Raw genomic sequence first — 14544 nt, 5'->3', positions numbered from 1 at the left:
GAATATAAAAAAGTTCTAACTAGTTAAACGGAACTTGCTGGTCTTGTTTTTTCCTCACAGAACTGCAGGCTTTCATTTTGGACAATTTTCCTTTTCGGACTAATATATTGAATAACACAGTACAGGAGAACCTCAGAGTTATGAGATACTTTATAACTGACCAGTCAACCACACACCTCATTTGGAAGTACGTAATCAGGCAATAGCAGACACACAAATAAAAGCAAATACAGTATAGTACTGTGTTAAACGTAAACTACTAAAAAAAAAAAAGCAGCATTTTTCTTCTGCATAGTAAAATTTCAAAGCTGTATTAAGTCAGTGTTCAGTTGTAAACTTTTTAAAGAGTTACAGACCTATCTCAGTTACGAACAACCTGCATTCCCAAGGTGTTTGTAACTCTGAGGTTCTGCTGTATATTTGTTTTTTTCATTTAACAAGACCTTAGTGGATTTATTTCACTCTGTTTTTTGGGAAGAGAATTACAGTAGCTCTGATTTGTCACTCTTCTGGCATTATAGAGATTTCTTGACCGATCCTAGAGCTGTTATCAAATACTACAATCTGCAGGTTATCTCCCAGTGTATATATAAAAAGACCAAAAGTCAGATCTATAAGAATATCTAAGGACTATAATATTAAGGTTACAATGGACAGGATAAGCTTTTTAAAGTGCAATTTGTGTTCCAAAAATGTAAAACTTCACCACTCGTGATCCTTGTCTGGCTTTATGTGCATATTGGTGATCTGGCAGCGTCTAGAAAGAAATTCAAATTAACCATTGAATGTCTTTTTTTTTTCATTACAGGAACAATTTACAGCAATGAGAGACCTGTATATGAAAAATGGACAAGGCTTTGCATTAGTATATTCCATCACAGCACAGTCCACATTTAATGACTTACAAGACCTAAGAGAACAGATTCTTCGGGTCAAAGACACTGATGATGTGAGCAGTCCCCTGTTTTTGTAGAAAAAAAATTGTATTTAAAGTCCTCATTATAAATGCTTTTTAGAGCTGTACTTGCTTTGATCAGATACATCATTGAATTCATTCCAGGCTTTAATTTGAAAGGCAAATTGACCAGTATGTGCATTGTACTGAAAACGTGACTTCTGCATCAAGCAGTCAGGAAAAAAAATCATATGCACTTTTGTATGGTGTCTAAGGTGAATCTGTCACATAGTCTGTTAATCTTTTGCTTTTAAGTACTCTGTAAGTGTATCTATAAGCTTATTTTGACTAGTACATCTAAAACAAAAGTTCTGCAAAGGACCCCTGTCTTTAAAGCTGCTGAGTTTGGTCTTGCAATTTCAGACTTCACTGTTGTTCTTTGAGTGCTTATAACAGTTAGCTACAACCCAATTTTGCTTTCAACGGTATTGTTATAAAATGAGTATTTTAGCTGTGGACACATATTTGAATTTCTTGCTTACAGAAAGACTGTCATTGTTAATCAAAATGGAGGATTTCAACAGTTTCCTTTTTTGAAATAGTACTTGCAAGACTAAGCTTAGTATTACTTTCACACAATCTTAATTTATATCCCTCTGTTACTAATGACTGGTCTTGAAAATCTTAATGAGACTGAGCATTTCAGCATTTAATTGGGGCTATATTACTACGGTATAGGATGTATATGGATAATTTATCACTTGAGTGAGGGATAACTTTCAAAAGTTTGAGTGTTGCTTAAACTTGTGTTGAGGAGCAAAAAAAATTATTGCCTAAAGGAAAAAGAGGTAGATTTAATGTGAACAGCTGAGTAACAAATGTCTTATTTTGAAATATTTTGAAGGGAGTGATATCAACTAGTAACACCCTGTTCCACTTCCTTTTTAGAATCATTTGTTTTGTTGGCTTCTGAAGATCATAATCTTGTTTACTGTAACAGACATTAATGGGGGGGGGCGGAGGGAAGCTACCTCCAGCTTTTAGTTAATCTATTTAATGTTCATGAGGAATCTTGACTAATTTCCCTGAATAGATATAGCTACATCTGCTACCACTACTGCATGGACCCAGGAGACATTGAACTCTTAAATTTCAGGAAAGTTTGTTGTGGGTGTACTAGTACATGTACAAGATCTGGTGCATGTCTTCACCTCAGTTAATTCTCTTCTCTCTAATGGAACCCTAAGAACAAATATCATCCCAGTGTCCTGAATGGAGGAAGAAAGTAATTTCTAGATAATGTGAATCTTTTATTTTCATCCAAACCCGAACAAGTTATTTTTCTATTTAGCAACAAACAAGCATTATAAGGAATTGGATGAAAACCAAGGCAACTCAAAAAAGATTTTTAAATTGAGTCTTCTTTCAAATTGTCAGGCTTTTCTGAGCAAATAGGAAAAATCCAAAGGCTACCTGAGAGGTGTATTTAGAATGATTTGGTACTGAAACATGTATACTACTTTCATAAACTCAAATCTGAAAGTCATTCAAAAGAAGTGGAGGAAGAAGGGAGAAGAGAACTGATATAGAGGATGAGAGTTCCAGGTTGCCACTTTGGCTAAAAACAATCCTCTTTACATGGTTTCATAGTTTTTCCTGTTAAATCAAGATTGGAAATAAGGTGTAAATAGTTAACAGAGTAACCATTGGAACAACTTACCAACAGTTGTGGATTCTCCATCACTGACCATTTTTAAATCTAGACTAGATGTTTGTCTAAAAGATATACTCTAGGAATTATTTTGGTGAATTTCTGTGGCCTGTGTTATACAGGGGGTCTGACTAGATCAATGGTTTTCAATCTTTTCATTTGCAGACCCCTAAAATATTTTAAATGGAGGTATGGATCCATTTGGAAATCGTAGGCATAGTCCGCAGACCCCCAGGGTCTGCAGACTACAGCTTGAAAACCACTGGACCAAATCACAACTATCCTTTCTGGCCTTGGAATCTATGAAGAGCGCAAGCTAGGTCTAGGTAAACTCCTCAAGGCCAGATCATCCAATCTGTATTCAAGTAATAAAACTCAACGAAGTCTTGCTTGACAAACTGTAGGACGTAAAGTGCAGTTCTGCTTTGAAAAATTAAGTAAAAAGGCTTTGTGGGGCTGTTTTGGTGCCATCCATGTCAAATGTTAGGTTTTTTTTCTAGTTGCTAGTGCTATCAGCTGGCTTCTTTTCTCTTGTGCATCATCTCAGCCCTGTGAACTAAATTGTGATATACTGTGTAACCTTGTATTTGGTGGGTTTTCACAGGGTAATTTGCCTGTAAATGGAGATAAAGTAAACAATTCTACTGAGGCACTGCACAAGAAGGAATGGAATCCAGTTTGCACTTCTCTTTCTTGTTAGCCCTGCAGAACTAACCAGTTTTGGAAGTAAAACTAACTTCTTGCTTCATTAAGCAGATCTGACTTTGAATAGAAGGAGTAAATCTCATTTTAAAAAGGGGTCACTGTACATAAAATCTCATTTTAAATGAATAGCTGTATTTCAGGGCTTTTCCAAGTGTATTCGAGGGTACCTCAGGAAATCTAGTGGTAAAGCAGCTTCCAGTCTATACCAACCATATCATAATTTTAAAATGTGACATGGAACCTGATACACTGATCAGATTAGATTCTCTCCCGCCCCGCCCCCCCTTTAATTCTTAGCCTTATAACCTTCTCATCGGTGTGTTTATGGGTTACTGCTTTTTATTCCACAAGAAGTGCGATGTATGGAGTTAAAATCTGGGCTACTTATTGGGAACTGAAGTTCTCCAAATAGCTAATCCTATCTGCTCTACTTGCCATTCCCAAATCACTTTGGATTATTTACATCTAACAGATAATGGAAACTGAAGCGGGAACATTTCCCGTGTGTTTGTATATAGGTGTTTGTTTACGTCACACACATGTCCCATGTGTTTATATACAAGTTTGATGCACACTGAGTGCCAGCCACTCAGTGTGCATCAAACTTTCCTGAAACAGCAGCTCTTGGGTCCAATGGCAAGTATGCACAGGCAAAGAGTGGGGATTATGGACATTATCCACTTTGAAAACTCCAGTTACAGGTAAGTAACTCAGCTGTTTGTCATTAATTTAAGGTCAGAAATTAAGTATGTTGCATAAGTTTGGTTTCACTTCAGATATTTGAATAACACAGCCTTCTCTGAGTGTTTGCCCCATCATGCGTTATTGCAGTCTTTTAGGAAAGGATACTTAGGGAAAGACAGAGCGGTGCAGAAGCAAATTTTCTCTGACAAGGCTAAAAGAATTTGGCAAACAGCTTTGAGTAAATTGCATCAAAACTGTTCTTTCCACCAAATCAGTTGGAAATCTTAGAATGCTATAGCTAGGTTCCACAGCCATGTATTTTCTACCAAATGATATCAACTTTTTTAGCGCTGTCAAGCGATTTAAAAAAAAATAATCGTGCTTAATTGCATGATTAATCAAACTGTTAATAGGATACCATTTATTTAAATAGTTTTGGATATTTTCTACATTTTCAAATATATTGATTTCACGTACAACACAGAATGCAAACTGTACATGCTCCCTTTATATTTTTGATTACAAATTTGCCCTAAAAAAACAAACGAAATAGTATTTTTCAATTCATCTACTACAAGTACAATAGCACAATCTCTATCATAAAAATTGAAGGTACAAATGTAGAATTATGTACAAAAAATGTATTCAAAAACAAAACCACGTAAAACTTTATAGCCTACAAGTCCACTCAGTCCTACTTGTTCAGCCAATCGAGCAGAACCCCCTTATGAACATGGACACGTCCTCTGGAATGGTGGCTGAAGCATGAAGGGGCAAATTAATGTTTAGCATAACTGGCACGTAAAGACCCTGCGATGCCAGCTACAAAAGTGCCATGCAAACTCCTGTTCTCACTTTCAGGTGACAATATAAATAAGAGGGCAGCATTATGTCCTGTAAACTTGTTTGTCTTAGCGATTGGCTGAACAAGAAGTAGGACTGAATGGACTTGTAGGCACTAAAGTTGTACATTGTTTTGATTGTAGTTACATAACACAAATGTAGATTTTTTTTTGTAAGTTGCACTTTAACAATAGAGATTGCAGTACAGTACTTGTATGAGGTGAATTGAAAAATACTATTTTGTTTGCCATTTTTCAGTGCAAATATTTGTAACAAAAATAAGCATATAAAGTGAGCATTGTCTACTTTGTATACTTGTAATTGAAATCAATATTTGAAAATGTAGAAAAACATCCAAAAATATTTAATTTCCATTGGTATTGTTTAACAGCGCAATGAAAACTGCGATTAATCACGATTAATTTTTTTGAGTTAATTTTGTGAGTGAACTGTGATGGATCAGCCCTACTTCTTTCGTATTTTCCAAGGACACTCCTAATTTTTTGTTGTATTCCAGTTTGTCTTTTTGCGGGGGGCAAATAAGCTTGCAAAAAAAAAAAAATTGGGTGCAGTTCACTGTTCTGACTGAGGCCACAGCTCTTGTTGGACAGTTAGAGGTTGCCTGGTATCCTATTCCCAGGCTACCTTTGGTGCTGTTGTCACGTTTCAGCTCTGTCTCCAATGTAAAAGTCACAGGATAGCAGATCAGAGGAGATGTGAGCAAGAGAGAGTGTGCATCACACACAGCATCTTAATTGCAGGGTCTGAATGAGTTCCCTTAATTGCACTTGTGATTGCCTTATTAGTAGAGCAAAACAAAGACATGTACTGGCACAGTAACAACTAAACATTAAGGTTCTGGGCATTAGACAAAATATTCTAATTGGCTGGTTTCAGAGGCTTGATGTCTTAACCATGTTTAAATTAAAAATGCATGTGACATCACTAACCTTGTCATGGGTTCTGGCTTATTACAATGGTTAACATCAATTTATGTAAATAAGGTGTCAAAGGAAATAGTGAATCTTTTCTCTACTCCTTCCTTTTGTTCGTGTGTAAAACACATACTACAGGTCTTGGGGTTTTGTGCCTTTGCTTCTACCTTCTCCCTGTTCCTGTTCAGTTGCTAAACTTTGCAGGCATCTGATAGATTATATCTTCAGAAGGTAAATTGGCTCCTAATTTTTTCTCTAACAAAAGTAAATTCTCTGAGCTGTCTGAAAAATACTGCAGCTGCTGGAGAGGGGTAGCTCACTTGTCCTCTAGCTGTCTTGCTTGAAATACTTCAGAGGCACCTGGACTGCTGTTCTCAGTTCAGTGTAAAGCTAACTTTTGGAGGATTAGAGTAGGAAATGTTGACACTTTCGTAAGTTCCTTTCTGAGGGAGACATAGAGGGATGCAGATCAATATTTCTTAGATTTTCTCTTTTGAGCACACAGGAGAAACCTTTGAGAGTGTTCAGTTTACAGTCCCATTAATATCTGTGAAGTTCTAGAGGGCCATATATGGCTCACAGTGCAGTTTATACACTCAGAGCCCAATCTGCTTCTCCCTCTTGGCTGCTTAGAGTGGAGGGGTCTTTCTGAATGTTAAGAGCTGGGAAAGAAGAATGAATACCTTTTCCTACCCTCTGAAGCAGTTTCTTTGTTGCTCAGATACTATAGGGGGAGAGATACTTCTGAGGTACTTGGGTTTTTTTATTTCACTGGTGGTCTTTCTTTGAATTTGGCTATTCCACACTGCAGAATATGTTCTTACTCCTACTTCTGAGTAAGGTATGCTGCTGTGATTACTGCTGCACTTTATTCCTTTCAACTACTGCCAAGGTAGACTGAATAGGTATGTATGTAGGTAAGAGGGAGCATTGGTGGGTTAGGGAAATGAACTTAAAATTCAATATTAAAAACCAAAAAATAGGCTATATATTTGGCCTTATCCTTGTGCTTTAACATGATTCAACTGAACTTTTAAGACACTATTTAATGCTTTTTAAAATAAATGCTTTTAAGAAACTGTGCATTGTTCATAGATTTCTTGGGTAGTTGAGGTATTGAATGTGTTAACTGATCAAACACAACTGGCTGTGTTCATGCTGTATCTGTAAACATTCTGGTAAATGTGAAATTTGGGAATTGAATAATTCACTGTTAAATTTCTTGTGAAGTAAATATTGCATACTGCGGATAGCCATTCAGGTAAGTGCAGTGAAGGGTCTTACACAGTGATACAAACTAGACAATACAGATACTTTCTAAAGAATCCTGGTCCAACAGGACCTGGAGGATTCATAGAATCCAAGGCCAGAAGGGACCACTCTGATCATCTAACACAACCTCCTGTATAACACAGGCCATAGAACTTCTCCAAAATAATTCCTGTTGAACTATAAAGCATACCTTCTAGAAAAGCATCCAGTCTTGATTTAAATGTTGTGATGGGGAATCTACCACAAACCTTAAGTTGTTCCGTGGTTTAATTACGCTCATTGTTCCCAAAAAAAAAAGCACTAGGCCTGTGTTCAGGGTGTCATGGTCCAGAGAATTCCAGATAGCCCTTTCCTTAAGCGCAGTTGCTCATTGAAACTCCATCTATATGTGGAAGCTTCTTAGTCAAGTAATGACACTGCTCCTTTCAGAACAAAGATCCACCTAGTTAGAGAACTTACATAAAGTCAGCACCAGAGGGAGTGAATTCTCTTGATGTGGGCCTCAGATTAGAGCAAAACGCTAATACTGTGGTTATCAATTTATACATGGTTGATTTGAATGTGCAAGAGCAACCTTTCCACCGTAATGTGGCTGAAAACAAGGTTCTGGGGGCTTGGAAGAATTTTTTTTTTTTTTTTTTGGTGTTTGCTTTTTATGAGAAATATAACCATTGTACACATTGAAAAAAATAGTAACTACAGTGTAGTAAAACATGGCAAACCCATACAACTGCTACCCTCCAGCTCTTCACATGTGCTGCTGAAGTCAGAGTTCAAGTTCAGAAAGGGTGGGAAACTTGAACAGGAGCTGTGTGATCTCAACTTGCAATTTAACCAGTGAAGTAGTTTTTTTTTCAGTAGCTGAATACAGCTGGCAGTCTTCAGTTAGGAGAGGCTTTGGGGTGAATAGCTTGAGCTGATTAATAAAATGAACTCGAAGTATTTTGCACATGTGACCAGATCCTGGGATAATCAGCAGTTCAGTTTACAGTTCTGTGACCTCATCATCTTCAAATCAAAGTGACTTGATGTAACTGTTAACAAGTAGCACAAAATCTGCTTCATGTAAGATATCCGGTTTCTCTTGCGTTGCTTTTTTTTCTCTCTCTTCTCCCTTCCCATCAGTTGAAATTCAGCTTCTGGCTTTGTTTATATATAAATTAAAATATCTGTCCTATTTAGGTGCCAATGATTCTAGTTGGCAACAAATGTGACTTGGAAGATGAAAGAGTTGTGGGAAAGGAGCAAGGACAAAATCTAGCAAGGCAGTGGAATAACTGTGCATTCTTAGAGTCTTCTGCAAAATCAAAAATAAATGTTAATGAGGTAAGGCTTAATACCTTATGAAAAATGAGTGAATTGCTTTTCTAACAACTTGCTGCTGCTTCTTGCTATCTAAGGACAAAATTCTGAACTTCATGTTAAGTTCCCTTAGATTTCAGTGGGCAGAACTGTACCCTATTGCTGCAAAAAATTTTACATTGTCAGATGTTTGTAATTAAGACTTACCTAGCTGTTTACAGCTAGCTTCCTAGTATAAACTTAAGGCTTTGGGCTTGCAACTGCTTTCATTTCTGCTTGTTACAGATTTTTCACCGAACATGCAAGCAATTCATTATTGTACTCAATTGTTCATTGAAAACACATTGGGCAGAACACTTGCGTTCTTGCTTTTTCAAGTTTTTTGACTCTTGTGATAGAGATGGAGCTGCAGGGTAGCTTCTTTGGAGACCAGTAGGGAGTATCCCTGCCACAAGAAATGTGTTGTACAAATGTTGTTACCAATTGTGTTAATATAAATGATCTTTTGGGGTCTTGTAGGCCTTAAGCAGATCTAATTTTAAACTTTATCACAGCTAATATGTATACTTTCCTATTTAGAATTTCTGGAGACTACCTGTTAGCCAATAGATAAATCCATTTTGTTAATGGTAAAAGTAATGCTTTTTATTGGATTAGAACTTCATGCAGTAGAAATGGATAGGAATAGACTATATTCCAATGTGGAAAATGCCCCAGGAACTAACTAGTGCAGCTACAACCTATGAACTTGTTTCAAGATGTTCAGAGATTGAGAGGAGGAAGAACCTTATTTATAAGTGAAGCACATGCTATTTAATTGTAGTATTTAGATCTGATTGACTTGCATCTAAATTAGCGTTCTCACAAAATTCTAGTCCTCATACAATTCCAAATTAGATGTGTTCCTACACTTTCCGTCCTAGTTTATGCATTTTTTTGCTGTGAGCTTTTCAATTATTGCCACATTTTACTCCTGAGGAAGCTGCTGAATGAAACTTTTATTTTGATTAAAAATCAGGATAGTCTAATTTAATAACTCGTTTAATATCTGAGTACTGATTTTTTTCTCATATTTAAACACTAAATTGATGGATCTTATCAAATGTGTAATTTATATCTGACTGGTTAAAAGCATGTAACATTCTAAAATATACAGTAGAATTCTAGTAGAATCCTCTTAAAGGGACATTCACTCTTTAGAAGGAGTGATTCTACAAAAGACAAACTGCTTATGGCTCAATTTTGTCCACTGTATTTGACCTGAACACTTAATTATAAATCAAAATGATGCATGTAGTTAATCATGTTGGAGTGTGAAATACAGTTCAAATATATGTGGATACAGGAAACTTTGCCTGCAAGACAAGCTGCTCTTGGTGCTAAGTGAAGTATTATACCTTGGCAGCTTTAACTAGAGGGGGAGACAGAAAACATGTAGTCACATTTTAAATAGATCGCAAAACATGAAGGTTTAAACGTGCACATTTTTTAAGTGAACAAACGCATGAAAAGCTTAGAGGCTAGAAGTCAGAGAAGTGGCTTAAATTGCCTAAACTAAGAACTTCTTGTGCTCGCAGATCTTTTATGACCTGGTGCGGCAAATTAACAGAAAAACTCCAGTGCCTGGAAAAGCACGCAAAAAGTCATCGTGTCAGCTACTTTAATTCATAGATGTATTGTAGCTCTGAGCCAGGTAAGCTCGCTCACTTTCTTAATTTTCTCAGCTTTTTTGTTGTTGAGCTACCACTAACCGTTTTCAAAGGTTCAATTTAGCTATTAAAGAATAGGAGTGCAAAATAGGATCTGAGGTTGATTGGTTTGTTTGTTTGTACATAGAAATAGAAGTATTTAAAATAGTTTTTTGGGCTCTTCCATTCCAGAGTCAAATGCAAAGGTATGTATAAGATATGCCTCTCGCACTGATGGACCAAAATCTTTTGACTGGCTAAAAAAACAACCTTGCATAGGCATCAGAAAATGTAAATATCATATGAGATATCTTAAAGCATTAAATGTAGCTAGCCAAAAATAGGCAGGCTTGTATGAAGTCCGATTAAACAAAATGTATCTTACTGACAAAATTGCAGTTCTGGAAGACTGTAGTATACTACAGCTAAAATGTCATCTTTTGCTATGTGATTTGCTGTAAATATGTACATAGGCTTATAGAATGTGTGTTAAGCTATATTTAACAACTTGCTCTGGACTGTAAGAGCCTTGTGTAGGTTTCCCTAACTTAAGAGTACATTGTCCTGATAGAGGAGTTATTCATTTTTATTTTTTTTGAAAGATACGTTGCAATGTGTATATTTGGAAGCGAGCTATTGGTCAAAATCATGTTTCATATGCATCACTCCTTGAAACTTTTTTTACCTGGAGCTATTGGTTTACTAGATTAACTTTTTTTGGTGTGACAATTAACTAATGCCTTATTTTAAGAAAGCTAAGAGCAAGCTCAAGCCTGCACTTATTTTTGGCAAGATTTCTGAGAAATTGGTGAGTCACTGACATCACAGGGTGTCCTCGGATTTCCTTTTTCCTGGTCACTTGCGTTTTCAGCCTGGATATGGAGACAATGCTATACTCTTGTGGTTGTGCTGTCAGTGGATAACTGTCACTGGTTCACCTTGATTCTTTCAGGTGTGTTGTCCCCCTTCAGTAGCCTGTTCAAATGGATAGGATTGCATTTCAGTAGTTCTATTCTTTCTGGTGTTCTGGTACAGGATTGCCTCATCCCTCCCACTCAGTGTATTTGAAGCTTGTGTGAGTGGAAGGAGTTTTGCTGTCTGAGCTATGGTATCATTAGTACCATGATAACATGCAGACCTGTCTTAAAATTCAGACCATGCATGGTCTTGTCTCTTCCAGTATCTGGCCAAAAAACAGTCTAGGCTGAGTGAAGTGTCTGAATCCAAATAAAATTTGAGATTGTTTGGTTCCAGAAGCATCTGGAGAGATTGTCAAGAAAAAGGTAAACTGATGGGTCTGGACCAAAACCCTGGATAGATGCCCCTGAACACTGGTAGAAGTGGTAGTATTCTATGCATTAATAATAATCCATACCCTAACTGCATGGATTGGGCTCATCACCAGTGTAAAATGCAAGCTGGTACAGAAGTGAAAGTTAATCTGCTCAAACTCAATCATGTGTAGAGTTTATCCAAGAATCAAGCAAACAGGAAAGATTTTTGTTCATGGCTGAGTCACTGAAATTTTAAACCTGGTACTACAAATTGGGGGTTTGATACTTTGATGCTGCATAGTCTCACCACTTCAATCACTCTACATCAGAATCACAAGGTTCTAATAGCAAATGATGGATGCTACTGTTTAAGGTCATTTAAATGCATTCTGCCTATATTTCCCTAATCCCATTAAATTCACACTGACAAATGGTGTGCCTATGGGGCATCAGCATCCACCTGTTTGGTATTTTTGCTCCCCATCTAATGTCTTTACAAATCCAAGTGTCGGAGATTAGGTCTTCACATGACTGCACTAGTGACTCACAGTAGGCAGAGCACATGGAAAGAAATTTTTAAAGGAAAACTTAAACTCCTGCTTTTCATTGCTTCTTAATATTTAACAAGGAAGGTACAAAGGTAGAAACTACACTTAATTTACACTTTATTTTTTAATAAACCTGGGGTACCTCTTTGGGTAGATTTTTTTTTTTTTTTTTGTTCCTCTTCCCGTATAATGCTATGTTCCCATTTCAAAATTTATCATAACTTCTCCATCTGATTAGTTTTCTGAAACTTTTAAAGAGGCAGCTTCCAAGGCTGTTTTCATTGAAAGGGTGAAAGTGAAAGGTGTCCAATTACAGTGAATACCCATGACTTTAGAGTATTGAGGCAAAAGGCCAGGTAATGCACTAGTACACAAGTAATAAAATGCACTTAAACTTCAGTTATGGTGACACATTGGCTGATTGGCCCATAAAGCTAGTCCCCCTTTCTCACAATATCCTCCTTAACCAATCTGACTTCCTTTTCTAAGGTCCCTTTTATAACTAAATTGTGTTTAATGTACTTGTAAAATTTTGCTTTTGACCAAAATACACTTGGAAAAAGATCTTTAAAACCCATTTTGTTGAACTAAATCGGTTCATGAAGGGTTGGATTAAGTGTGCTGTAAAAATTTTCAGAAAGTTTTTAAGAAAAACCTTAATTTTCAGAGCCCTTTTAACAATTTTTATTATAATCTTCCATTGTACCTGATCCAGAATCTGTCAAATGCATCATTTCACATGACTTAAAGAAAAAAGTTGCTGGTATAAATGTCTTACAACTTTTTACTTTCCAGTGTGAAAGTTGAGGCCTGTTTCCTAAGCATGTGCGTGAGCTGTTTCAGACCAAATGCAGAACTTTTGAGAGCTGATTTTTTGGCGGGTGAGGGGTATGTGTGTTAGTAATAGGTAATGGATATTTAATTTTTTAAAGAGACATAATTTAAATCAAACTCTACCTATTGTTGCAAGTTGCACTTAAAAATACGACTGTATTTCACTGTTAAATTTCATTAGATTTGAAGTTGACGTCACTGGGTCTATAAACACTACTGAGTGAGGGTCTTAAATGCTACTTTCAAAATTTACTAATTCACCTTTGTTACGCTGAGATGCAGAACTCTTCAATCCTAGAAAACTGTGCTTTAATACTAATCTCCTGTTTCATCATTACAGGTCTGAAGAACTGTTGCCCAATTCAACAGTGCCAGCATTCCAACTTTATTAAACCTACCAACATTTTAAATGGACTTTCCTGTGGTGGTACCCTTTAAGAAGTGGATGAAAGCTACTACATCAGTTTGCACATTGTAATCACTTTCCAGTGTCACGAGAGATTTTTACTTATAAATATTCTAACTGTATGCAACTGGTAAAACCAGAGCCTACATCCAGTATTACTGATAAGAGACATTCATCCACCGATGTTGTACATGTATGAAAACTGTGTACTGTATACTTCAATAATCCCCATACTTTCTATTGGAGAGTACAATAATGTAAATCCTGAAAGCACCACTATTTTAGCATAATAAAAGAAAGTCCAAAGAGCTCCTATATAGACTACTCCAGATAACTTTGCTTCATCGGTATTTGTAGCTTATTGTAACTTTTTTTAAAGAAATACAGGATCATCATCATCATATTATACAAAACCGCTTTGATTAACACAACAGCTTTAGTTTTTTAATTTTAGGAAAAACCTGTGGAGACAGTGATCTAGTCTTTAAAATAAGAGTCCTTTCAGTATGTCTGACTAAAGACATTGCCTTTAATATCTGTTGGGAAGGAAATGTCCAGACTTTTCAACCTTTTATTGTATGTTTCCTTTTCCTTGTTTACATAGGGAACAATGTTTATAGTTGTGTGTACAGTGGGGGTCTACAACAAGAAGTGTATATTTTAAAATGATTTTTTTAATGATTTAACAATTTTGTAAATCATTTTCAGGCTTCTGCAGCTGTAGATTCTCACTGTTAATTCCCTTGCTTGCTCATGCATAAGTGTATTTGCAATACCAAATATACAGGTTTTAGTACTTTTGCCTGTTAGTGATTGTTTTACATGTGTAACGTTTTGGTTGAGATGTTAAATGGTGGAAGAGTACTGTGGATGTGAATGTGGGAAGTAATTTTAATCATGTGTAATTGGTCACAGGGCCTAAGTTGCAGTAATTAACTTTTGCTGATTTATTTAACAATGCCTTGTTGCTTTGTATGAATTAACGTTTGGGTGTAAAGATTGTGTGTATATCCAACAGGGAGCCACAGTATTTAAATTGACCAACCTAATGTTACAACTGCTTTGAGGTGGCCAAATGTAAACTAAAAGCCTTAATTAAAAGTGGTGCAATTTTGTATGACTTAGCATCAGTAGTTCAATAAATTTGGATTGCCATGCAAGGGCTTGCATTACAATTATCTACTACTTGAATGTTTTGTGTAGTGTTTTAACAGTGCCAGTAAATACGGGTTTAACAAGTTTAGACATAATGTGCATTTTGCACTGTGAGGCTTCATAGATCTTAAGACCAAAAGGAACCATTATGATCATAGTCTGGCATCCTGCATAACACAGGTCATAGGAATCCATCCAGTGTAATATGGGTGAGTAAGTGCCCATTGATGACCAGGACTACAAATGTTGTCTAGTGTTACCTAGACATGTGGGAGGTTCAGAGCACTAGTGG

At 36.4% G+C, this 14544-nt stretch overlaps 1 protein-coding gene across 2 annotated transcripts in view; it reads left to right on the top strand.

Annotated features, from left to right (window-relative positions):
* Positions 1 to 14272, top strand: part of RAP1B (RAP1B, member of RAS oncogene family) — a 74724-nt gene extending 60452 nt beyond the window's left edge. For both annotated transcript variants that reach the window (XM_077833205.1, XM_077833213.1), the window contains exons 5-8: positions 809 to 949; positions 8228 to 8371; positions 9925 to 10040; positions 13032 to 14272. In XM_077833205.1, coding sequence (XP_077689331.1) covers positions 809 to 949; positions 8228 to 8371; positions 9925 to 10011 — 372 coding nt within the window. In that variant the 3' untranslated portion in view covers positions 10012 to 10040; positions 13032 to 14272. The remainder of the gene's footprint in view (positions 1 to 808; positions 950 to 8227; positions 8372 to 9924; positions 10041 to 13031) is intronic.
* Positions 14273 to 14544: the final 272 nt, after the last annotated feature.

The sequence above is a fragment of the Eretmochelys imbricata genome, chromosome 1, assembly GCF_965152235.1.
Source record: "Eretmochelys imbricata isolate rEreImb1 chromosome 1, rEreImb1.hap1, whole genome shotgun sequence".
Lineage (NCBI taxonomy): Eukaryota > Metazoa > Chordata > Testudines > Cheloniidae > Eretmochelys > Eretmochelys imbricata.
Note: the sequence above shows the minus strand (reverse complement) of the source record. Positions and strands in the feature narration are given on the sequence as shown.